Source organism: Mastigoproctus giganteus, chromosome 2 (assembly GCF_048544385.1).
Source record: "Mastigoproctus giganteus isolate SK-2022 chromosome 2, ASM4854438v1, whole genome shotgun sequence".
NCBI classification, from domain to species: Eukaryota; Metazoa; Arthropoda; class Arachnida; order Uropygi; family Thelyphonidae; genus Mastigoproctus; species Mastigoproctus giganteus.
This window is the reverse complement of record NC_143576.1, coordinates 133,814,265-133,841,263: the sequence shown is the minus strand read 5'-3', so window position 1 is coordinate 133,841,263 and position 26,999 is coordinate 133,814,265. Positions and strand designations below refer to the sequence as shown.

Here is a 26,999-nt window from a genome sequence, read left to right as displayed (position 1 = left end):
TTACTCATTCAAGCAGTAGTCGCCACACGAAGAGCATGCATCGATGTACGAACTGTGAGCTGGCAGACATGCACCTAGTGTATGGATTAGCAGAGAGCAATGGACGAGCTGCTCAACGAATTTATGGAGAACACTTCCCAGACAGACAGACATGTAACGGACCACCGTTTGTTTGCACGTGTGCATCAAAATTTGTGCGATTATGGGTCATTTAGAGGTAACAAGAGTAGTGCGGGCAGACCGTGTTCAACACGAACTCCCACCGTGGAAGAAAGTGTGTTGAATGCTGCCCAGAATAATCCTACTACCAGCACACATGCCGTTGCCTCTGCCTTAGGAGTGTCTTGTTGCAGTGTACAGGTGTCTGGCACGATGATTCCTTACACCCCTTTCATCTCCAAAGGGTTCAGTTACTGCTCTCCCAAGATCATCCTGCATGTGTGGCTTTTGCACAGTGGTTTCTCCAAGAAAGTGTTCAAGACTTGAATTTTCCAGCCTATGTTTTGTTCACGGATGAGGCTTATTTCACTCGAGAAGGCTTATTCAATCAGCACAATGCTCATGTATGGGCTCACAACAACCCACGTGGTGTGCGCCCCCATGCGGCACATCGCTTTGCAATAAATGTGTGGACAGGTATGGTCGGTGACTGCTTAATCGGCCCATACCTGTTACCATTCCGCATGAACTCCACTAAATATCGGATCTTTCTTGAACAAGTTCTACCAGGGTTACTTGACAATGTTCCAGCAAATGTGAGACGCAACATTTGGTTTCAACATGATGGGGCACCGCCCATTATGGAAGGTGTGTTCATGACCATTTGAACAGGTGTTTTTAGCGTCGATGAATTGGCCGTGATGGACACATTGCCTGGTCCCCATGCTCACCTGATGTATCGAGCCTTGATTTCTTTCTGTGAGGGCCCCTCAAATCTATTGTGTATGAATCGCCTGTGGAGACGGAAATGGATCTCGTGGCGAGACTTGTCTGCGCTGCTGCTACTGTCAAAGAAACTCTAGGTGTGTTCAACCATGTCTGCCAATCCATGCTGCATCGGTGTCACACATGCATCACGTCTCAGATGTTACAACAGAAATGTTACATCATGAAATGTTACATCCATTTCATACACCATTGTTAATATTATGTTAAATAAATGTTTGCCACTAATTACTCTCTTGTGTCATTTCTGCTTCTTGTGCCTCTGCTACTACTTTCCCATGATGTTTCCGATTATGGGTTCCTATGCGATTCACATTCCTTTAGATGTTACCTACCTCCCCTAAACGTTTGTACCAATATTTTTGAGACACCCTGTATACTTCCTAGACATATTCTCTAGACTTACAAACCTCTGAGTTCTTTGCATATTAATCTTCTCTGACTTGCATGGCATCTTAGATCCCACAATTCTCTGTCTGTTATTTTACCGAATTTCAGAGTGGCATCTTTTCCTTCCATTTACCTCTTCCACCGTTATTATTGTAAATTCTAAATGATGATATGATTTTTCTGTTTTCATTTTATTTTACTATAAATTATGGACTGTCAGTTGTTTAGATGGGAAATTCTAAATGGGAAGCATTTAAGGAATTAATGTTGAAAGCTACTAAGCTTTTCATACCAACTATGAATACTGTTCAAAGTTTAGGCCTAAATGGATGTTAGGTGAACTAATGAGACTTTTGGCTGAGACTCGTAGAAGAAAAATGCATGGAATGCATAAAATTATCAGGCAACACAGAAGCCTGTGGTAGATAAAAGCTAGTCTGTAATCAAGTCAAAGCAGGCTAGGCAAGCAAAAGCAGATAATGAAAAATCTTTGGTAAAGGATGCAAGGAAACACAGCAAAGACTTCTTTACTTATATAAGATCTAAAAGGAAGGGGATGAATCAGATTGGTCTGCTTGATATCAATGGTTTGATTGTTCGGAATTATATTTGCGTGAAACTGTTGGAGGACGAAAAATTTTGATGCGGATTTCTCCTATCCCTTAGGACCGACTGACCCAGGTTCAACTGCTGTTCACATGGAACCTTTCTCCACCTCAGTCCTCAAGGTTCTCACTTGAGTATTTGCTACTACCACCAAGATCTGCACCAGCGGCAGCTCCATGCGGGCTTATGCCCAACACCTTCCACTAAGTTTCCGATATTTACGTAGTGCTGCATTAGCATTACTATTATTTGGTAAAACAGTTTAAATAAAAGGGCACGTTCCTTGTTTGTAAGAGCCATAATGGTTATTGAAGGTGGCATTGTCCTTTCTGCTTTTATCTCAGTATGTCATTTGCATAAGCAACGTGTCTTGAAGTAATTGACAACTTTTACATATGTGCAGTGCTGTTTTTCCCTGGTGGCAGAAATTTGAATTAATTTTTTTTTTCTACAAATCGCTTCCCCATGCCCTAAATGGCATACCTACCGATTTCCACAGCACTTACTCTAACTGTTTTGAAACTAGGGTCTCTTGAATATGAAAACTTATTTTATAACCACCCAGTACTTGAATTTCAGGAAAGCTTTTGATATTGTTACACAGGGAAGACTACTGCACAAATTGGAAGTATGGCATTAAGGGCAGGTTACTGCTTTATTTATATCTAGAGCATCAACACATTTCTTCACTGACAAAAATTCATCTAGTAATAGGCCAAACTTTAAAGTGGGATTAGTTAGTGCACTCCTTACATAAGGAACAAAGAAAAGTATCATCAGTTGTGCTACAATTATCTAGCACAAGGGTCGGCAAACTTTTTTTGTTAAGGGACAGATCGTAAAATTTTTAGGCTCGGAGGGCTAGGTAGCAAAGCTCGAAGATATTTACATGGGTAATTCTACTCAGAGCAACAAAAAAAAAAAACAGGTTCAAAATCTTTTTATTAGGAAGTGATATTTTACATAATATTTATACACATGCTGACACTTACAAAAAAATGAATAAAATATTTCCATTTATTAATAAACGTATTATTGAACCGGTTAAATTTTGTACTAATACAATGAGTGTAATTGTTTTTTCTGAGATAATATTTCATCATACTAGAGTTCAAAGTTAGTACTTCCTATCATTAAAGTTGTTTGCAAATGGTCATCCGTTAATAATGATCTGTATTGCGATTTTACATATTTCATTATCGAAAATGTCTTTTCACATTGGTAAGTACTCCCAAATACAGATATAAATCCCCGTGCATATGATATTTATACAGGGTGTTTCAGTTAAACGTTTCAGAACTTCTAAGAGGGGTAGGGTACATCCTGACAACTCGAAATCATATAGCAATATGGGGTCGGAAATGCTTTCCTGAAGCGGTGTTGTACACAGAAGCACCATAAAGAAAAGAGACTGTAAGTGAGAAATCGTTTTAATAATACATGAAAAGAAGCAAAAGGTACATGGATTAAAGTAAGTGTTCGAAGTTTCTTCCACGGGCTACAATGCACGCCTCACATCTCCGACGCATGGACATCCGAACATTCTGGAATACTCCAGGCGAATTTCGAATTTCTTCGGCAGCTACTGCGATTCTTGCAACCAGCTCCTCAGCATTGTCAACAGGGGTGTCATAAACTAGCGATTTCATATGACCCCAGAAATAAAAATCAAGACATGATAGGTCGGGTGACCGAGCAGGCCAACGCACGGGACCACCAGGTAGTTACGAACATCTCCGCTATAATGGGCAGGGGCTCCATCGTGTTGGAACCACATTGTCTGTTGCATCGATGCAGAAATCTGTTCATTTCTCAAAAGTTGTGGCAATACTTGCTGCAGAAAGATCAAGTAGATAGGTCCGGTTAGACGACACGGTAACAGGTAAGGCCCGATGAGGTGATCTCCCATAATACCGGCCCATACATTGACCGAAAATCGAATCTGTGCTGCACAACGTCGTATTGCATGCGGGTTCTCGACCGCCCAGATATGGTCGTTATGCGTGTTGAAAATTCCTTCCCTTGTGAAGGATGCCTCATCGGAAAACAACACTTCAGCACGAAAAAGGGGATTTGTAGCACATTTTCCAAGACCACTGTGCGAAAGCAATACGAGGTGCATAATCCTCCGGTTGCTGTGTCTGGACACGCTGCACGTGAAACGGATGCATGTCTTGTTCTCGGAGAATCCTCCAGACGCTGCAATGGGAAACCCCAACTGCGTTTGCTAGACTTTGTGTACTCGTTCTTGGATTCCCCTGTACATGTTGCAGCACATTCTGTTCGACGGCTGGAGTCCGTGCTGTTCTTACCCTGTCCCTGTCAGCTCTTTCAAATGAACCTCTCTCAGCTAACCTCTGGTGCAGTCTTGCAAAGAAATTATGACTGGGAATACGCCTCGTCGGATATCGTTCCGCGTACAAACGCTGTGCGGCTGGCCCACTACAATTTGCAGCCCCGTACGCCAAATGCATATCGGCTAACTCTGCATTCGTGTAATCATCCATCCTACTAACTTGGCATTCTTGTTCAAGAAATTCGAAATTCGCCTGGAGTATTCCAGAATGTTCGGATGTCCATGCGTCGGAGATGTGAGGCGTGCATTGTAGCCCGTGGAAGAAACTTCGAACACTTACTTTAATCCATGTACCTTTTGCTTCTTTTCATGTATTATTAAAACGATTTCTCACTTACGGTCTCTTTTCTTTATGGTGTTTCTGTGTACAACACCGCTTCAGGAAAGCATTTCCGACCCCACATTGCTATATGATTTCGAGTTGTCAGGATGTACCCTACCCCTCTTAGAAGTTCTGAAACGTTTAACTGAAACACCCTGTAGAATTGTGTTAGATCCATTTCTTTAAACCTAACCTTTAGCATATCATCATTTTGCAGATAAATCACTTCCAATTGAAGGTCTCATGGAAGCTCCTCAATTGTACAGCCAAATGGATTTTGAAATATGGAAATGTCTTTTGCACTTGAATCAATATCCGAAAAACGCTGTTGTAACTGTAGTTTAAGATCAGAAAATATATCCGCCCTATTTTTTTTGGGAATGGGGATTCCGCTAATATTTGAAATTTTTTGCAACATGGAAAATGGTCAAACTTGGTTAATGTGATTTGTGTTTCAAACAATGCAAATTTTTGACGATATGACTTTACGATAGAATACGTTTCACATACGAGCACTGTTTTCCCCTGTAATTTTAAGTTAAATTCGTTAAGATATCCCACGATGTCTGTAGCAAATGCTAATTTCCGTAGCCATTCATTGTTAGCTAGTGGTTATGGGCAGTTTTTCTCATTTAGAAAAATTTCTATTGCTTCGCTGAGTTCAAAGAATCTCAAAAAAACTTTTCCATTGCTGAGCCATCGAACTGCTGTAGAGCAAATCAGGATATTCGGCTTCAATTTCTAATTAAAAAAAAAAAAATCACGAAACTGACGATGGTTAGGTCCACGAGAGTGAATAAAGTTAACAGCTGACACAACTGGTTCAATAACACATGACAGACTGAGGTGTTTCCCACAAAGAGCCAGCAGGCTCTTTGTGGGAAACAAGCCATAAAAATTTGTCCAACTAATCCTTTCCCCGTTCCACACACATTTTTATCACCATCAGTTGTGACACATTTTAACTGATTCCATTGCAAATTGTACTGTGTTAGCGTTTTCTCGACTTCCATGAAGATATCTTCGCCTGTAGTTGTTCCATGCAGACTATTCATAGAAGCTAATTCTTCAGTAACCTCAAACTCAGTATTGACTCCTCGAATAAACAGCAACAATTGGGTAGTATCAGTAATGTCTGCAGACTCATCAAGAGCCAACGAAAACCACTTGAAATTTTTTGCCTTGTCTTTTAATTGACTCTTGATGTGGCTCTCGATGTCCTCAACTCTTCTAACAGTTGTTCTCGGCGAAAGACTGACAGATCGAAACAAATCCATTTTCTCTGGACACATTTCTTCGGCTGACACAAGCAAACATGATTTAATCAATTCACCATCGGTAAATGGTTTCCCTTTCTTGGCTAATAAATGAACTATTCGTAAGCTTACTTTAGTTACTGCTTCCTTATCATTTTTTATTTTAACAAATAAATTGCGCTGTGATGATGCATTACGTTTTAAACTTTCCAATTTTAGATTCCACTGATTTTCTGTGTTTTGAATATTGTGCTGCGTGCTTACTTTGGTAATGACGATGTATATTGTACTCTTTTCGCACTCCTTTCACACTATTGTATCATTACATAATAAACATGATACATTGTCATTTATTTCTATGACAAAGTAATTCACACTCCATTGAGCTTTAAAAGCACGACATTCGAAGTCCACTTTTCTCTTCATATTTGGTCTTGAGGGTGACATGGAAACGGTGGGTAATAAATAAAAGGGGGAAATAAGATCACAGAGTGCCGTGACAGACAATACCACCTGCGCCGCTAAAGCAAAACTGAGAGAAATGCTGACAACACTTGTTCTACGGTAGACGACAGAATGCAAATATGTGATGCCAGTAGCGCCACGTGCAGTCATTATTCTCAACTCGACTATCGGCTATTGCAGCGCATAATTTGATTTATTTTTAATTTTTTTCATGTAAAAAACAATACTAACCAGCGGACCAGATTAAAAAGAGGGGACGGGCCGGATTTGGCCAGCAGGCCATAGTTTGCCGACCCCTGATCTAGCAGATCGATCTTGGAAAACATGCCACAGGCTGAGATCCTTAGATGGGTTTCAGGGTGGCTGCACTGCTAGGAGTTTTGAGTGAAGAAGTGATGACTCATATGGGAATGGCTAAAGGCCAACTCCATTTGTACAGTGATATCGTCAGAAAAAATATTCAGATTGGACCTTGTAGCAACCATTATAAAATAGGCAAAAATCTGCAACATAAACTTTACAGATTATTAAAATAATTAAACAGTTGCCAAAACTTTTTCAAACTGCTGAAACTAAGAATTTAAGCTTACACGAAAAAAAAGAATATAATTTACCAGAATTAGCTTAAGAATTAAAGGTAACAATTAAACTCACAAAATAGGACACAAAACATCTTCACAAAATTACAAAATTAAATACAGAAAATTACAAAAATAAAATTTATGAAAATAATATATTTAAGAAAACAAAATTTTTCTACTAAACTCTTAACCCAAAACCTCCATTAAAACTCTTGAACATAATTCAACAGAATTGTCTGGCATTCCCACTCTGTGACTCTTTCTTTTGCAAGTTTTACAATGTGCTTTATTACATTGCACCATAAATTATAAAGAAAGTGGCAAGCTCAGAACTCCCTCAAGTAGGCCTCAAAAGCAAAACTTACAGGCCATGCATAGGAGACAACTTACCAAAGCTATTGTGTATGTGTGTTGGGGGGGGGGGGCTTAGATTATATAACTGAGTCATTCATTTTTGTCTATTTTATACTGCAAATTAGTTTTTCTGAAAGCAATGCCCCAATACCAAAGCAGGTGTGCTACAAGAAAGGATGCCTCTGTAGCCAGGTGGGCAGGAGCAGCAATGCGTAGCATATGCTTCTTGATTAGACTGGGGTTCGAGCCCGTGACCACCAAATACAGAGGCTGCGGAAAGGTCAGGGAATGACCACCGCTTATCCCTGGAGCAATATGGCCTTAGTTGCTAATGCTCATAAAAAAAAAACCAAACGACAAACAACAACAGCTACAAGAAAGTGACCATCCTGAAAGTTTAATAAGAGTAAACTTTCAAGGTTACTTGAAAGTAATGATCAGTTTTGAATTGTCACTTAAAACTGATCATTATTTCCAATCAAAAAATTCTGAAAATGTAGTTTCCAGGACAGGGAATTTTGTTCACCCTCACAAGAAAGGGTAGACAGACAAAAGAATCACCCTTAAAATTTTAGATGAAACTTTAAAAATTTTGCTGCATGAAAGGTTAATTTATGTGCCAGCACATACAGTATAAATGGCTCATTGGTATCCACATGAATTTAAAGTCTAAGTTAAAGTTCAAAATTGCACTTATATGCCAGAAGTTAATTCAAGTAACTGACATGATGTTGATTAAACAGCTAGCATTATTTGTATTATCTGATTTCAATTCTTCTTGATGTAAACAATTGATTATTTATTTATTATTATTTTTTTTTTGTATCCTATTGCCATATAAATATATATTACCATCTAATACACATTACTACTTCCCTCTATTAAAATGAATTACTGGGGTTTTACTGTAGCATATTAATTATATATACAGTAAACCCCCGCTATTCGCGGTATCGGTATTCGCGGTTTCGCATATTCGCGATCGCCGATTTAATATAAAATGAAACCTAAAAAAATGTGAATTTTAAAGCACCGTGAATATTTTCCACCATAAAAAACATGGGCGTGGCTAAAATTATCTTTCCCGGTCAAAACAGCGCTCAGTGGGTGGGGGAGAGGGGTGACAAAATCGCGAGCGTGGATGTTTCTTGCTAATCCTTGTTCAGTATGTGTTATGCGTTTATCATGGAAGGTTTCGTCGTTTGCTTTTAATTTATATGTTTATAAATTGAATAAATTTATCAATTTATAAATTGATGTGCTTACAAAAATGATAAATATACCGTTTTGCAGTGTAAAACAGACTTTTTCGAGTGTGTTAACGGAAGAAAGTGACTTTATTGTGGACAAGTTCTTTCTAACCCCTACAAAAATATGGCTACGAATAAAAAGAGAAATGTGAAAATATCAAAGAAGATGATGACATTAGCGAATAAAATTGAGCTATTAGACAAAATTTCTAATGGTGAAAGTGTCTCCTCAGTGGCAAAACATTATAAAATCAATGAGTCAACGGTACGATCAATCAAGAAATCGGAAGAAAAAATCCGCCGTAGTGTCCATGAAAACGCGCTAAATGTTTCAAAAATTTTGCTCTGTAACTCGTGATGTTAAATTAGAAAAAAAGGAAAAAGCTTTAAATCTGTGGATAGAAGACCGAACTCAAAATAAAATTCCGTTAAGTTCACTCATCATTCGCGAAAAGGCGAAACTCCTTTATCAACACTAGTGAAACTGGTGATAGCACTGGCGGGATGTTTTTTTTTTGCTAGCAAGCAAAGGCGCTGGTTTGAAAGATTTGTTTGAAATTTCTAATAAATATTACATTTAATATTAAATTGTTTCTTATTTTCATTTCGATGCCATATGCTTGTATTTCACTATGTACTGTCTATGTACATAGTCATATTATGAAGGTACGTATAATACATATATAGACAAAATTTTAGACTAGTTTTTCTTATATATTTCATACTTTGGAACGGAACCCCTTTATTACTATGGGAGCCATAACTCAGTATTCGCGTTTTCGGTAATCGCGACATTTCTCAGGAACGTAACCCCCGCGAATGGCGGGGGTTTACTGTATATATATATATATATATATATATATATATATATATATATATATATATATCCATACAAATAAATTAGAATGAGTTAAAAATAAAAAATGCTAGCAGTATGGCAAGACAAGAGCGAAAATAGTCGAAATTAAACTTAAGAATCAAACCAAACAGGGAGGGAAGAGAAGGGTAACAAGAGCAAAAATATTGCAGCAGAAAATCTCTAAGATAATTTAGAGCATCTAATTATAATAATAATAAATAATAATTCATTAAAATTTGAAAACCAATTAAAATAGAAATTTAACGGCACCCCCTCTGATGGGCATCAGGTCAATTTATGTGAAATATCACCAACAGAGATCTAAACCACTACAGTAAAATAAAACAAAAATAAACCAAAAATAGACTGACCATTATGCCCCATCTCAACAGAGGACCATAAGGCCAGGGAATTGCTGCATTTCGATCGCTAGACAAATTGCCGCAAAGGCAAGTCAATCGAAAGATCAGTCCGCCATCCGATCTCCAGATCGAACCGCCAATGCAGAGGACTTGAATAGTGGTGGGCCTGATTCAGCGAAAATTAAAAATAGAACAGATACGAGCACTCCAGTGCAAAGCCACACTATTGACAAAATTAATCTTAACCAGTTTATATAGACAAAAAATGAACTATGGATGGCAGCACATTTTTGACTATTTTCGCTCTTGTCTTGCCATACTGCTGGCATTTTATTTTTAACTCTCATTCCAATTTATTTGTATGGTTATATTTCAAGCATCATGTAGAGGAATGTTCTTTTTGCTGCCTCTGATGTTTGCTGTACCTTTTTATTTTATTTTCATCATGAAAGATTCAGTTTCCAACTATTGTAAACGTTATTCAAAATATATATTACATACAAAAGTATGTAATGATGCTCATTATATAACAGTTAATTAATTATTAATTTGGCAATCGCTCTCACTAAGTGTCATCACTTTTATTCTTTTTTTTTTTTTTTTTTCTTCTTCTAAGGTATGGCTATCTCCTATATTTTCTTGACAACAACCATCACTTGCATACTAAACTTTTCTTTGTCTGCTATCATCTTTAAGAATGAAATAAATAAAAAATTATTAGTCACAAATCTGTATACTTTTAACAATGAAGTGCTTCAGGAAGCAGACTTTCTTTACATGAAAAAATGAAATTGGCAAAATACTAAAGTGAAGTCTGGACTGCAATAAGTATATTTCTATAAACTTCTTTAAAATTATTTTTGTTTATTAATAGCAAAGTTTGGTTCTTTGAATAATTTTCATGTATATAAATTGAAATTTCATTGTTGTTTTGCCTGTACTGGTGCTGGTATTTGTAATCTTTCATGAAATATAATTATTATAAAATATATCACAAAAAAGTGCAGGTCAGACACTACCATAAGTAATGACACGGGTGGAAATTAGTGATAAATGCATGGAGAAGATCTATAAAATTAGTATTAAATGCAAGTTGGTACCTACCTGTTGAAAAGCCAACTAAAGCATGCTCTCCTCCATCAAATCCGGCGATCCACCATTCATTAATTGGTCCCAATCCTCGTGCTGCAATTCCACCTAACAATAAAAATTTAACTTAGCTGAGTTACTTTGTGGGGAAGAAATATTCTTTAGAACTGATATAATTATATCCACTATCCACTGATATACTTATATCCAAAATCAAAAGGTATTAGAATATTGATTACCGTAATACAGACTATCTACCAGCTAACATGATCGCTTTTAACTTAAATTGTGGGGCACACCATGTATGGAAGAAAAATGGAAAATGAACACATGCACTCTCTAAATTAAAAATATCTGGAGGGAGAATAATCAGTATCAAACGTGATCCTACTTACCCCTCTCCAAGAAATACAGTGATATCGATAGCACTCTGGAAGAACATTTAGAAGTTGTGGAGAATGGAATTCTACTCCACTACACCTGTAAGGCTGCAGCTACTAGACCATCTTGTTCTTTCTGAAAACTATGTTCCAAACTTGCCAAAGGTGATCAACAATTGCATCCACATCAAGGCTCTGGACTGGAAAGAGCATGTTCACCAAAATATTTTCTGAAACCACCGTTTGTACTAAACATACTTGATACAGAACATTATCATGCTGACACAAATATGGCATCCTTCAGAGAGCTGCCACAATGCAGGTATGACAAAAACATCCAGGATGTGACAATGGACACTGTTTCGCAGTTTTGCTGATTATATCCAGAATGTAAATAAAAAGTCTACCATCACATGAAAAAAAAACCCCCATGTAAAAAAAAAGGTCTACCACCACGTTAACATTACTGAATGGTTTCATCCAGAATGTACTCTGGATGAGGGTGTAGAGTTGCTTGAGCATGTACAGAGAAGGGCAACAAGATTGGTGAGGGGGAACAAAGAGGGTCCTTTTACCAAGAAAGGCTTAAGTTCTGCAAATTGCAGCAGCTGGAGACTAGGCACCTACGAGGTAATCTGACTGAGGTGTATAAGGCCTTGAATGGATTGAGCATGCTGAATTCTGATGGGATTCTTCCACTTGCTCAGATTACGAACCTGAGGGGGCATAAATTCAAATTGAGGAAAGACAGTTATAGACGTGCGGAAATTTGCCTTTATCCAGCGGGTGGTTAATTGCTGAAACAAACTTCCATCTGTTGTTGTGGAAGTTAATAGCTTAAATAAATTCAAGGAGGAACTGGACAAACTTTTAGAGAGAATAAATGTGTGAAATTGGGTTTTGGTTTTTTTTGGCTGATGTTACATAAGCTTATACACTCACTTTCTTGCATCACATGCCTTCATTACTACTACTACTACTACTACTACTACCTCCATCAAATACTGGTATCTGGTATCTGGCATCAAATACTGGTATCTAGAAAAGGGGGCTGCAGTCAAAGGAAGACATGCAGCCCCCTTTTCACCATACATTTTAATAAGATGACGAGAGCCTGCTACCATGGCATTCTCAATCTCCTCTTTTAATACCCTTGATCCTCCCATTTTTGGCCTGTGACAGGTGCATTACCAACACAAATTAAAAAAAAAAAAAAAAAAAAAAAATTACATAAGTTTTCGGGTTATTCAGACGATACCCAATGTTGTACCTTGTAGAATAATCTTCTAATGCTGGAAATGAGAACAAGCTAATTTCAATTTGACAGTTTTTTTTTTTTTTTTTTTTATTATGAAAGGGCACCATAATGCAATATAGCTTAGAATCACTTTTGAATTTGACATCTGCAGCAATTGAAGGCTCATTTTTCAGAGCCATCAATACCAGTGCAATTTCACTAACAATGCCTGTTGTTTTTGTTCTTACACATTGCATTTTTGCCAAAACAAATTACTATTGTGAAAAACATATTTCTGAATAATGCTCCTGCAAAATCAGCACAATTCAGAGGAAGATTATGTTCTATGATAAAAGATGAAAATAAACATTCAAGTGTATATCATCATCATTATTACTATAAGAGACTACATTTTTTTTTGCACTATACTCTATGTATTGCATACTGTCCTTATACTTATTTGTTTGCAAATGTCTGAATGATCACATTTCCAAAACATGAATTTGAAAAATTACATCTATACACAATACAAAGCTAACTTAACCTTATTCAGATTTTAGAATATATAGAAAATCTTGCATATATTCATCTGAAATGTTATATTTCTTTATCTTAAGGAAAGACATTGTGAATTTGCTCCATGCCAGAAAAATACAATGAATGGCACCTTGCCTTTTATTTTGCAATGTAGATTGGCATGTCTGATTGCCAAGCCAATTGGTTAACGAAAATAAGCAGAAATTGATAGAATTCATAAAAAATTCCAATTTTAATAATTATTTATTATTTTTCAGAAAAGACAGACACAAAGGCAAAACAGTTTGCAAAACTCACAGAAACTCTTTTATAATGAACTACACTACAACTGTGAGACACAGCAGTCAGGTCAAGAAAAAACAAGGTTCTCCATCAGAAATCCAGAGATTTGGCATCTATATGCTTAAATCAACCTAGTCAACCATTCTTATGCATAAGCCACATATAAATCACCAGAATCTATTCCAATATATTTCTATTCTCTTTCTTCATTAGATTACTGTTTTAAATCTTCATTTTCTCAGATCATGACAGTGAAAATGTTCTTGATGAGATAAAATCCTTTATTCTTCATACCACCTTATCCACCACCTATACCTTAGTTTCCAAGATATGCAGAAAAACTGATCAAAATGAGAGCACAGGATACCAAAATTTGTTTTTATCCTTGTCTCCAGCTTCATTTTTTTTGTCTGCCCACAACTATTTTAAAAATATTTTACCTCAATCCAAACTGGATTTTCAAAAGATTAAATGTAGCAAACTTGCCTCTTGTCCAAATGGCAGTCTGGCTTTCTATTCTCTGACCATAATTACTGGATACAACTTCGGTCCATCCATACTTCCACCTCTGTTACAATATGAAGGTTCTATTACAATCTCAGCTAATGATTAAGCTGACTTATTAGCATCTTAATTTTCCCTCTATCTCTTTCTTTGCCGATTGGGTAAATCACCTCCTATCATCGCAAACACATCACACTCAATGGCTGCAGTTGTCTTTCGACAACAGGACATTAGAAGAGTAACAATCTTCATGCCAAGAAGTCTCCACATCGTTCTCGTATTCCTCCAGTTGTTTTCAAAACCTAAGAAATATAGCAGAATCTCATAAATGCAAAGTTCAAGGGACATAAATTTTCACGTTTTGTAATAATGAGGTTTGTAGTAACGAGGTCTGCCAAAGTATCAGAATTAAAATTATCGTTTGGGTTTTTTTTTTTGCAAATATATCTAAGAATAATAACAAATAATAATAACAAAAATAAATGAAATAAAATAAATTAGATTAGATAAATGAAATAAAATAAAATAATAACAACAAAACCCTTATCTAACAATAATAACAGACATTTTGTTCAGATTTTCTTTTATATTTCTTGTAAAATACTAAGAGAAAAGAAGTAATGTGATTGAAATGAAAGTATAGTACATATGTAATTAGTATCACTAACTAGTAAAGGAAGAGTTATAATCTTAATATAAAGGAGATGTGTACATTAACTTTTTAATATATTAATCTCACTTAAAGAAGTGAATCTAAATTTCATTCACACAGTTTTTGTCTTATATACATTCTTAAACACTACTGCAGGCCAAGACACAAACACTATTATTTTCAATGCATTTTAGGCATCTTTTTTAGAAGACAGCATGTGGTCCTTTACTCTCACATTCATCGCTGAAAATTAGTATGCATTCAGTATTTGGGCAGATGTTGGACTAAGAGTGCAATTTCCACATAAGTGGTTTTCTCCCACTTTTGAAGGCACGTGGAACAAAAGAAATCTGTGTGTACTACTAGAGATGACTATCCCTGGTCATCATTTGCCTTGACACTCAACAGCTCTTCCATTGCAGGCACTGCTAAGGTAGCAAGCTCATCATCTACTTTAACAAACTCCTCAAATTCACCAACAAAATTCACATACTCCTTCAAATTCCCCCATTCCTCAACATTGCTATCACATCCAACTGATGGACCACGTTTTTCAATAATATTCTCTACAAAGCCACTCTTTCTGAAGCAGTTGATTATTAGATGCAATACTGACCCAAGCAATAACAAGATTAAGGAGAGCATCCTTATGTTGCAGATCAACCACTCCCCGCTTCCTCCTCTTCTTCATCATCAGAATCACCTTGGTTAAAGTTAGCACATGCTTCATCCTGGACTAATGCAATGATTTCTTCTTTGTTTAAAATATGATAACCAGGCTCGTCAGAATTGTTGTTTAACCATGCCGCTACACCATCTTGCTCTACTCAGAAAACCCGGGAATCCTGTGAAATAAAGATGCGATCTCCTAAGTCTTCATTCAAATCTTGCACATGTGTGACCTTCTCTTCGGCAGCATCCCAAAGTTTATGAAATGCCTTTTTCACATTTCCCTCTGACAACATGTTCCAGACATCTGCTAAAATGTAGCAACAATCCTTAATGTTGAGCTTCTTTGAAAACTCAACCATGCTCTCAATCTCCCTCTGGTAGAGGCAAGCAATGCAAGACTTGTTTTTTGTACATCTTTTTTAATTTTTCTGTAAACCTCGATCCATTGGCTTCAGGAGCACTGTAACATTTGGCAATAAAAACCTGACAAGGAAGTTCTTGTCAAATGAATTCGGTTTTTTAAGAGGAGGGTGGGATGGTGCATTATCGTAATAATGCAAAACATTACCAGCTTTACCCTCATTTTCTCAATGCCTCTTCACAGTTGGAATAAAACCTTGCCTAAACAAATCCAAAAAAATGTTGGAATTCATCCAGGCATTTTTCTGTGCTTTATATAGTACTGGTAGGCACATTACACCCGTAAAGCATCTTGGATTTTGCAATCATCACAACAATAAAACATGCTGTTCACTTGCATTTGCACACACCTTAACTGTAACATGCTGTTTGTTAGCTTTGAAACCAGGAGCAGCCATTTTGGATCATGACGCAAGTGATTTACGAGGGAGTTGCTTCCAATTAAGACCACTTCTTCCTTGGAAAAACCTTCTTCCTCCATCATTTTCAGAAACGACTCTTTAATAGCTTCTGCACCCAGGACATCACCTGATAAAGCTTCTTGAATTTCAAGCTCCCTTATACTGTGGCGAGATTTAAAATTTTTCAATTTTAAAGCTTTAAATTCAGATGGGCTTTTAAACTTTTGATTCAACTATAATGCTTTTTTGCATAACAGAGGTCCAGAAATAGTTTCACCTTGATTTCACTTTTGTAGAATCCATAAATAAATAGTCTTCTAATTTCTCATCACTAGCTTTTTTCATAGTTTTCCTTTTTTTAGAGCCATCTTTCATTCTGTAACTTTAAATCAAACTTCAAAATTTCATTTTTTCTGCTCTTTACGTCAGATATGGTTGCTTTACCAACATTAAAATCTTAGAAAGAGATACACCAGTTTTGCAATTTTCCAGTCTATTAATAATTGTTATATTGTCTTCTATTGACAACACATTGTGGTTTCTTTTGCCTGTAGATGCCATTATTAACACAAAGGAGCAGCAGTATTAAAATTAAAAAGCAAAATGATACAGAATTTCACTTTGAAATAGCTACGAACAAAAACTTGAACACCGAGTGATTAGAAACAAAATGCCTGCAATAACCTCACACTACAGTGGCTCACACCAGTCTGAGTGAAAGCCAACTCACCCTCCACCATAATCACATGCCCTCAATGTACAGCAGTACAATGGACAACGTCACAGGAGACTATACTGAGTCCACACAGTAGCTAAAGGCAAGATATGATTTTTAACTTCTGTAATGACAAATTAAGACTATTTATAGGCTATACTGGACATGTCTTTGAATAAATAATCAGAAATGAATGCATTAAGCAGCAATAGTAATATTTCAGCATAATAACCAGTGCACTAAAAGTAGGTACTATAATTTTGGGGGGGGGGGTCTGGATAATTGATGATTCATTGTACAACCTTTGAGTGGATGGGGGAGGGAGAAGCAGGTGTGGTGATCCCTTAAAGAAATCACGTGCCTGTGATTCCTTATTCATTTAATTCTTTTTGATTTCTTTTAATTCTTTCCTGTGAGTTTATTTCTTATTTGGGAGTTTGCTTTTATCTTTGGGGATGGGATTCTATGGTAATCTTCTTGCATAACATAGCTAGCAGTATTGTGCTAACTTCGTGGAAGAATGAAAAGCTTATTCTGTGGTGAGTATAGCTATTCGTTGTTTAAAATAATCATCTAATTTATTTTAGTTGTTTGCAAATTAGTTTTTTTTCCCTTCAATTTATATAGTAACAATAGCCACCTAGATATATAATCTGTTGTTGTTTCAGCAGTATCAATATAACATGGTTGAACTGTTTTTGATATTATTAATATAACTAGTATTAACATAACATTGTTGAATTTAATCAAACTGTTTATTTAGTGGTACAAATCACAATGACACAAATTAAATAATTGTAGAAATAAGTTAGGGTACTATAATCGTAAAATAACCTTAATGAAACAGCTTAAAAACAGCAAAATGTCTTGCTTCTATAAATATTGCACTAAAAGTTAAAAAGTTAATTTTAGAAAAAAAAGCGTTTAATTGTGTAATTTTTCATTTAATAATGTTACTCATCCCTTAGCACATAACACTTGATGAATATTGGCTGGTAGGGATTTGACTAGACCAGGGGTGTTAAACTCATTTGGGCTGCAGGCCATTTCACGTATTAGTGTACTTCACGTGGGCTACACCCGACCTAACAAACCCTGCCATTGCTAAGCCTAAAAATGCTTTTTAATTGCTTGCTGGTGATTGATACTCGCAGCTGAGAATGCACTAATTGAAAGGAATTAAAAGTCTGAATAAACAACAGAAACTTTGAAAAGCAAGTTTATTCCAGATAATACAACATTTCAATGAGGGAATATACATGAAATTAGGTAATCTAGGTCTTTTCAGATATTTGACTCCGTTTGCTTGCAAACAGGTTCAAAAGATTTGGAGTCAAAGATTGAGAAGAACCTTAATTATGGAAGAAAGATTGGTGTCAGTTAGCTTGATCTGTGGACTGTTTTGTTAGCTTTCATACATGAAAACAGTTGTTCACATATATGTGTGCTCCCAAAGTAACAGAATTTGTGCGGCAAACTTTCTTATCTCTGGGTATTTTTGCCCTAAATACGAGTAGATTTTTGGGATCCCAACTTCTTGATATTTCGCTTTTAAAATTGACTCATTCTACAGATCAATTAGTTCCATTTGTATGGAAATGTAAACTCTCTCAACATTAAAAGAGAAAAATCTTGGTGCTCCTTGAAATCTTTTCTATTGTGTAACAATATTTTGAAAAGGTATAACCTTGACTCTGATTTTTCAACTGTTCACACATATAAAAGTAAGTTCGAGTCCCCTCTTTTAAGTGATTTTGTCACACAATCAACTTTTTTTGAAAACTAGCCAGTGCATTGTGCATGTCTGTTCTCAACTAATCTTTCCCTTGTAGTTTGATGTTTAGATCATTTAGGTGACCTGTAATATCTACTAGGAAGGCCAGATCTTGTACCCAAGACTGATCCTTCAGAAGCGATACATCCTGACCTTTCATTTCTAGGAACAGTATTTCTTCCAAAAGTAAAAAAAACCCTTTAGTATGTTGTGGCAAGACAACCAACAAACCTCTGTGTAGTACGGCAGCCCTTCAAATTCACTTTCCAAGTCCTTAAGAAGGACAGCAAACTAGCGGTGATTCATTCTCTGGACGAGATGAAGTTCACAGTTTTGGTCACAGTCTTGAGCACATAGTCCATTTTCAGTATTTTCAAACACAAAACCTGCTTATGAATAATGCAATGGAAAGATTGCAATTTCTGTTGTCCAGATATCCTTCAGTTTTGCTTCTAGTGTTGATACAAATTCTTTGACTTTGCCTGTCATCGCTGGAGCACTATCGGTAGTTACAGCCACGAGTCTCTTGAAAGGAAGCTTGTATTTCTCTAGAATGCTCCAAAAGGAAGCTTGTATTTCTCCAGAATGCTCCAAAAGGAAGCTTGTATTTCTCATAAATGCTCCATATGGTGTCAAGTCTTCCCCAGTAGTAGTGTGTTTAGTATCAAATGGCACTAGGGGGTTTCCCCCACCTCTGATTCCCCAGTAGTAGTTCCACAGATGGGAATCATTTCGAAAAACTCTTCAGTTACTTTCAAATTGTCAATTGCAGACTCGAAGAAACAGTGCATCTTGAATATCATTACTTTCGTCAAGTACAATTGAAGCATTGTTGCAGATGCTTTTTGCAATTGTTCACACAAGTTGTCTGCTATCTTGGTTATCCTTTCAGCCACTGTTTCTTGACAACGAAATTTCTTGGAATACTCACATTTCCGGGACAGATATTTTCAGCCACTTTTATCATGCATTCCTTAACCACGGAGCCTTCACTGAAAGGTTTAGAATGTTTTGCCAGTAAATAGCTGATTTCATAACTGGCTTTCACTACTGATTCACTGCCTTCGTTATTTTTTGTTTCAGCCACCCCTTCTATTCTGATCCAATCGTAGTTCGTTCTTCATCATCTCTTTATTCTCATTCGCTTTCTCCCACTTCTTCCATTTTCTTGGCCCTTCCCTTTCCTGGGGAAACATCCGGCTTCTCGAAAGTTCTAGAAGTTTTGATGAACTTCCGGACGTCTAGAAATTTCTAGATATCTCCTTGTGATCATTCCGATGCACTTACTCCTATTAGTCCACTCTGCTTTTTCTCTACCACTCCTTGAAATTAGCAAGTGCTCAAGGAGTCGGTTTGTTTTATCCAGCGGCTAGTCATTTCCACACGGTGTATGCCGCATCCAGGGTCCCCTCCACCCTCTTAGTCTTTAAAATTCTTCCTCTCCACAAGGGGGAGTCAGTTCCCTTGTTCTTTTCTTCCAAAGAGCTGCCCACTTTCTGTTTATAGCGACTTAAACTGGCCTTACGGTGCTCCCATTGTACTTTTGTGCCCTGTCCAGCTAATCCCTGTTGTTACGCTAATCCTCCCCTACTTAACTGTATGGTACAGAGCGATCGCAACCTAAGCTGAAAATCGTCATATATAAATAGTATTATTTAATATATATATATATATATATATATATTGTTATGTTATAAATTTTATTTTCCGTAGGATGAGTGTAAGAACTGGGTTCTTACATACCTTGCTGCCCCCCCCTTAAAATTTATATCCCGTATATAAATTTTCTACAGGTTCACTGGTAGTGCGTCTTCTTCCATGGCCTGCTTATTAAAATTTTTGTAATTACATTTTGCTACTTTTGAAGTGAGTTCTTCATATCCTTAAATTTTTCTTCTCTTAATTTATCCTCAAAGAGGGAAAATTTTTCTTTGTAAATTATATCATAGTGTCGTTTAATACTGTACTCTTTGACGGCACTAATCGATTCACTGCAAATAATACACACAATTTTACCTTTTACCTCTGTGCAAAAGTAACTCAATTCCCATCTTTCTTGGAATTGTCTCCCCTCATCAACAACCTTTCTTTTTCTGGTTGGCTTGGAAAGCAACATCATATCAGAACCATGTGTGTATATAAAAGTCACAAAACTGTTTGTTTACTGACTTTATTAAATAGAAACGACAATACAAAATTAGCTCACTCGCATTACGAAAGCCACAGTAAAACTGTCAGTGGGCAAAACGATTGCTTAAATAGGCAATGGAACATTCTAGAAATTGTGCGATCACAGACAGCAATGGAAAGTGGTAGAAATGCATTTTAGAAACATCATTATTTTCCATGGAGGCAGGACAGGCCACAAAACACCCGTCACGGGCCACCAGTTTGACATCCCGGGACTGGACCCTTACATAGTTTATATAAATATTAGGCCATTCTGAAACCAATAAGGCCATAACTAATTCGGCTTTCTTTGATACTGACATTGTGTTTTCACTTGTGTTTGCGTGTACAGAGAAGGGCAACAAGATTGCTGAGGGGGAATGAAGGGATCCTCTTACCAGGAGAGGCTTAAGTTCTGCAAATTGCAGCAGCTGGAGACTAGTCACCTGCGCGGTGAACTGATTGAGGTGTATAAGGCCTTGAATGGGTTGAGCACGCTGAATTCTAATGGAATCCTTCCATTTGTTCAGATTACGCACCTAAAGGGGCTTAAATTCAAATTAAGAAAAGACAGATGTAGAATAGATGTGCAGAAATTTGTCTTTAGCCAGTAGGTGGTTAATTGCTGGAACAAACTTCCTTCTGTCGTTGTGGAAGTTGATAGGTTAAATAAATTTAAGGAGGAACTGGACAGGCATTTGGAGGGAATGGTGTGATTTTTTTTTTTTTTTTGGCTGACGCTGCATAAGCTCATACACTTGCTTTCTTACATCACATGCCATACTGCTTTCCATACCAGACAGTCTCATATATTCTCTATAAATAGGGTTTAAATCTGGTAATTTGGCTGACCAATTTAAATGCCCTGTTCTTCCACTGTGTTCCTCAAGCCAGTTTAAAACAGCAGATGTCCTGTGAACCAAACTGCTGCTATACTGGAATTTAGGAGTATCAAAATCATGAGTATCTCATGTTCAGCAAAAGGCACAACCTGATCATCCATAATATTTGTATAGACATCCCAATTCAATTTCAAGCATGGACTCGCATAAAAATAGTAAATACATTCTCAAAAGATCACTAACTCATCACTAGCTTGTATGACACTTTCCATAATCTGGATGAAATGCTTCAGTGCTCCTTCTGTGAAATTGGTGCTTGGAATCATTAGACTGTAATCAAATTTTCGAGTCCGGTTTCAGAAGATAACTTCCTAAGCAATTTTCTTGGTGGGCAGGTTAAACGTTCATTCAGATCATCCAGAACGTTCGCCATTAACAGTGATTGCCGACCTAGACTTTTTTTCCACACCACAGCTTTCCAATCATTACCAGTCCAGTTTTTACATCTTTTAGCCATAATTAGCCAGACATTTTATATGCACTTATTAAGATTTTTCTTTATCAGATCTCCGTGTCGTACAATTCTCTTTGAGTGTTCTCCCAGAAATTAGCCAATAAGGGGCAGGGTTAACTGTTTTGCAGCAGTTATTGTCTTGTTTGAAATCATTCTTTGTTTACAGATGCAATATTTGTCACTGATCACATAGGCTTTTCACCACAATCTGCCCTTGATTTCTGGATTATTTTGACTCACACCATTCCTTAAAGACTCTTATTATTCTTTCTGAAAACCAACAAAGTCGGCAACTTCTTTAACTGGATGGCTTTTAGATCTACCAAAAGTTATTGCTCCTTTCTGCAACTCACTTAACATCTTTTCTATGTCCCATGTTTTGTGACTGAAATCAATGCTTCTTCAATTACAGCTGGTATACCTGTCAATAGAGCAAAGGAATTAACTTTATACTCTAATTTTAGTGCTGTAAGTGAACAAGCACACAAGGTATTTGTGTTCAATCTGTTATATATCCAAAATACCAATAAGTGACAAATTTTTTGTATCAGTGCCCTTACTTACTAATTCACATCTTACCTTCAGGAGATGGGTCTTCTTCATATACAGGTTTTACAAAGCCACTGAAAAAGAGTTCCACATTCCTCTCTATGAGATCATTATCAAATGGACAAAGGTGTGTATTCCGGTCATAGACACTGAAATAAAATTAGGTACTAAATAAATTTATTACAGATCACTTGCACTTGTCTTATGGTATAATTAATTGATCAAAAGATTTTTTTACAGTATTTAAGGGCATTAAATACATAATGCTGACTTTCTGATAATCCTAACAGAAATGACTACAATTACTAAATAACCTGTTTCATAAATAAGATGCATTCCACTGCATTTGCTAATTTCACTGTTCAACACGTAAAATGTTTAAGGACAAATGGGCCTGTCGTACGGGGATCCATGGAAAGAAGATTAAGTGTTAACCAGTAAAACAATTTAATTACAAATAGATACAGAAATCTTTGATTACAAATAGATACTGTAGCTTTCGAGACAAATCGTGTCCCTTTTTCAACAGAATTTGAACTTAACGGATACAGCTATGCGTGCAGTGAGGCGTGTGAAGGGATGTTATTCAATCATTAAACTGGCGTTTATTGTTGCTGCACAGACATGCGCAGTTTTCCTCCAGTGCTTGTTGAGGCATAAAATGGTTGTCTCTAAGATGGGGGTGCAGTCTCATGCCTTTGCAGCGGTTCATGGCTCTCGAATTGCTCAATATATTGCGTGACTAACCAGAGGTGGTGGCGAAAGTGCCGGAAGTGGTCTAATATTTCATAGTCTCGCTTGGGATTGAGGTCGTGGTGGGTAGTCCAGAAGTGCTCTACGATTGCAAACTGGTCAGTCTCAGCAAGGAAAATTGCTCTGTCGTGTTCTGCAAAGCGGTCTTGAAGACGTCTCGAAGTCTCTCCTATGTAGCAGCTGTCACAGTCTTAGTATTAGTATTAGTATTAGTAACGGCCGTATGGTGCAAGAAAGCCTATGGCTTATGCTGCACCAGCCAAAAAAAAAAAAAAAAAAAAAAAAAATCCGAACAAAACAATGATAAAAACAAAAATTAAATAAATAAATAAATAATAATAATTAATAAATAAATAAAAATAATAAAATGAAATTAAAAATTAAATAAAAAGGAAATTAATCCTATCATCCTATGCGCTTCCCTTACCCGAAAGTACTATCCAGATGACCTTTGAATTTCCCCAAACTGTCGGCCTCTACCACCCATGAAGGCAACTTATTCCAGTAATTTATAACTCGCTGGCTAAAATAAAACTTCCTGCAGTCCAATCTAAACATTTCCCCGCGTAACTTGAATTTATGTCCCCTAGTTCTAGCATCATTTATAATCTTGAAAATTTTGTCCTCATTCATTTTACTGATGCCTCTCAGAGCCTTAAACACCTCAATCAAATCTCCCCTAAGGTGTCTAGTTTCCAAACTCTGCAACCCACATATTCGAAGTCTTTCTTCATACGGACGCCCTTTTGCCGATCTCACCAGGCGAGTTACCCTTCTTTGCACCCTTTCAAGAAGCTCGATGTCTTTCTTTAGGTGCGGTCTCCATACTTGAACACAGTATTCCAAGTGTGGTCTAACATAGGCCTTATATAATGGGATTATCACGTCCCTATCTCTACTTGCAAAAGTTCGATAGATCATCGATAGGACACCATGGGCCTTCCTTGCAACCTGTTTACAATGCTCAGAGAATTTCATGTCTGACCGTATCGTAACACCCAAGTCCCTTTCCTCCAGTACTGGGTTTAGTTGAACTCCACCAAGTGAATAAGTTATTTTGGGATTACTGTTTCCCAGGTGTAATACCTTACACTTTGTTGGATTAAAGCACAGCTGCCATTTTTCTGACCATTCTTGAAGTCTATCTAGGTCTCTCTGAAGAAGCTCAGCTTGACAGTGATCATTAACTACTCTACCAATTTTAACATCATCTGCAAATTTAGACATCACACCCTCTATCCCTTCATCAATGTCGTTTATGAAAATTAAAAACAACAGTGGTCCTAATACTGATCCTTGGGGAACCCCACTTCTTACATCAACCCAATCTGAGGAATAGCCATTTATCACAACCCTCTGCCTCCTGCCCTGAAGCCATCCTTCTATCCATCTAAGGATTTTTCCAGTGATTCCAACCTGTTCCAGCTTATAAAGCAACCGCTCATGTGGGACTGAGTCAAAAGCTTTGCTGAAATCTAAATAAACAATGTCGAAATTATTCCCTAAATCCAGCTCGTGAGTGACCCTTTCGAAATAGCGAACCAGATTTGTTAAACATGATTTTCCCTTTACAAAACCATGCTGAGTATCCTTGAGAATTTCAATTCGATCCAAATGATCCTGAATTCCACCCTTGATCAATGCCTCCATGATTTTCCCTACTACTGAAGTCAGACTGACAGGTCGATAATTTCCCACTTCACTTTTAGAGCCACCCTTATGTATGGGAGATACATTTGCACTTTTCCAATCCAAGGGAATCTCCCCAGAGTCTAGTGATGCTCGCATAACCAGCCTCAGTGGTTCAATGCACTCTTTGCAGGTTATGCAGTATATTACACTGCTGCGTAAGAGAGGGGTGACAGGGGTCTTTACACTGGAAACCAGAGAATGTAAGCTTCTACTGAGCAACTGCGTGCATTTTATGCAGTATTCTCTGAGGATGTTCGAGAACCAGCCTAACACACCTGGATAGTAGGGAACGTAGGCGGTAGGTATATTGTCCTGGGTTGGTGGTCTCAGATGGACTGTGAGCTCCTGTGCTTGCAATAGGCACTTGTCTAGTACGTTCGTCTAGTTCGAATTACAGTTGGGGTCTCATATTATTGAGTTACTCTACATTATCAACTACGCTCTCGGGCAAAACATATGCCAACACCGCATTTTCGGTACCACCACACTCTTATCACGTGATCGGCAACTGTTGCCTCGTGTGATAAGTTGTTGTCGCCTCAAATGCACTTCAACTCTGTTGCAATAATCCTCAAATACGGCTAGATACTGGGTGATTTGTTCTCAGTTAACAATTGTTCTCTGTGAGAATCCTACTTTTTGTGCAGTATTTGCCATGTAAGATTCGTGTGCCCCATAATTGTGTGAATAGTCTGGATGACTTCTGTTACATTACATATATGAAGAAGCCATGTTAGCTTCAAGAAAACATCCCTTAACTCAAGCTATAACAAAGGCCTACTTTTTTGTACTTTGGATGTAAAGTAGACAACCAGGACAAGAACTGGGCTCCACACATAAGCTGCACTACCTGTTCATCAAAACTCAATGTGTGGGTGAATTAAAAGGGACGTTTTATGCCTTTCGCAGTGCCCATGATATGGAGGGAGCGAACAAATCACATCACAAACTGTTACTTCTGTATGATGCCTCCTATTAGAAAAGGAATGACAGTGAAAAAAGAGGTGAACAGTGATGTACGCAAATATACCATCTGCAATTCGTCCCGTGCCTCGTGGTGAAGTATTACCTATTCCTGAACCAGCCAACCGTTTTTCTGTAAATTCTGATGAAGATACTGATGAACATCAACTTGATATACACGAAGTACAGCAACCGTCTACATCAAGGTATCCACCATTTTGTCCAAACCTTTATCCTCCTGAACCACGTAAGATCCTGAACCACTCCTGAACCACAGAAAGTGAGCATAATGACTTCATCAGGGATCTTGAACTGCCAAAGAATAAGGCAGAGCTTTTGACCTCGAGGCTACAACAGTGGAATTTTCTAGCTCATTCTGTGAAAGTGACAACATTTCATACTCAAAATAAAGACTATGATAAATTCCATCAAACAGAAGATGAACTCACTGTTTTTAAGGATGTTGATTGTCTAATGGCAGCAATGAACATGAGGCATGTTCCTGAAGAATGGTGACTATTTATATATGCTTCTAAGGTTACACAATGAAAATATGCTGCCTTCAATACCTCTTGCGTACGTCATCCACAAAAAAGAAACATGGAGACCATTCTCCTTGGTGTACACTACCAGAAGTATGAGTGGAAGATATGTGGTGATTTAAAGGTAATTGCCATTTTATTCGGACTACAAAAGGGTTAAACTAAGTATTGTCAGTTTCACTGCAAGTGGGATAGTCGTGCCAAGGATATGCACTATGAGAAGATGAGTTGGCCTCAACAAAAATCATTAATACCTGGAATGAAGAATGCAGCATTTGAACCCCTGGTAGATCCAAATAAAGTTCTGCTTCCACCACTCCACATCAAACTGGGTCTCATGAAAAATTTCATGAAGGATTTGAAAATGAATGAACCTGCATTCACATACTTGTAAGAGAAATTCCCAAGACTTAGTATGGAAAAGATTAATGCAGGTGATTTCATTGATCCACAAATAAAGCAACTTTTCAAGAAGGAACAGTTCAAATGTGTCCTCAGTGATAGCAAGAAATCAGTGTGAAAAGCCTTTCGATATGTTTTGACTGGTTTTCTAGGAAATGTTAAAG

At 37.2% G+C, this 26,999-nt stretch overlaps 1 protein-coding gene across 1 annotated transcript in view; it reads right to left on the bottom strand.

The window, feature by feature from the left end:
• LOC150089578 (DNA (cytosine-5)-methyltransferase PliMCI-like) overlaps positions 1-26,999 on the bottom strand; it is a 596,839-nt gene that overhangs the window by 443,182 nt on the left and 126,658 nt on the right. Inside the window, exons 8-9 of the mRNA XM_090368675.1 lie at positions 22,514-22,632; positions 10,851-10,943 (exon numbers count right to left, since the gene is read on the bottom strand). Coding sequence (XP_090224801.1) covers positions 10,851-10,943; positions 22,514-22,632 — 212 coding nt within the window. The remainder of the gene's footprint in view (positions 1-10,850; positions 10,944-22,513; positions 22,633-26,999) is intronic.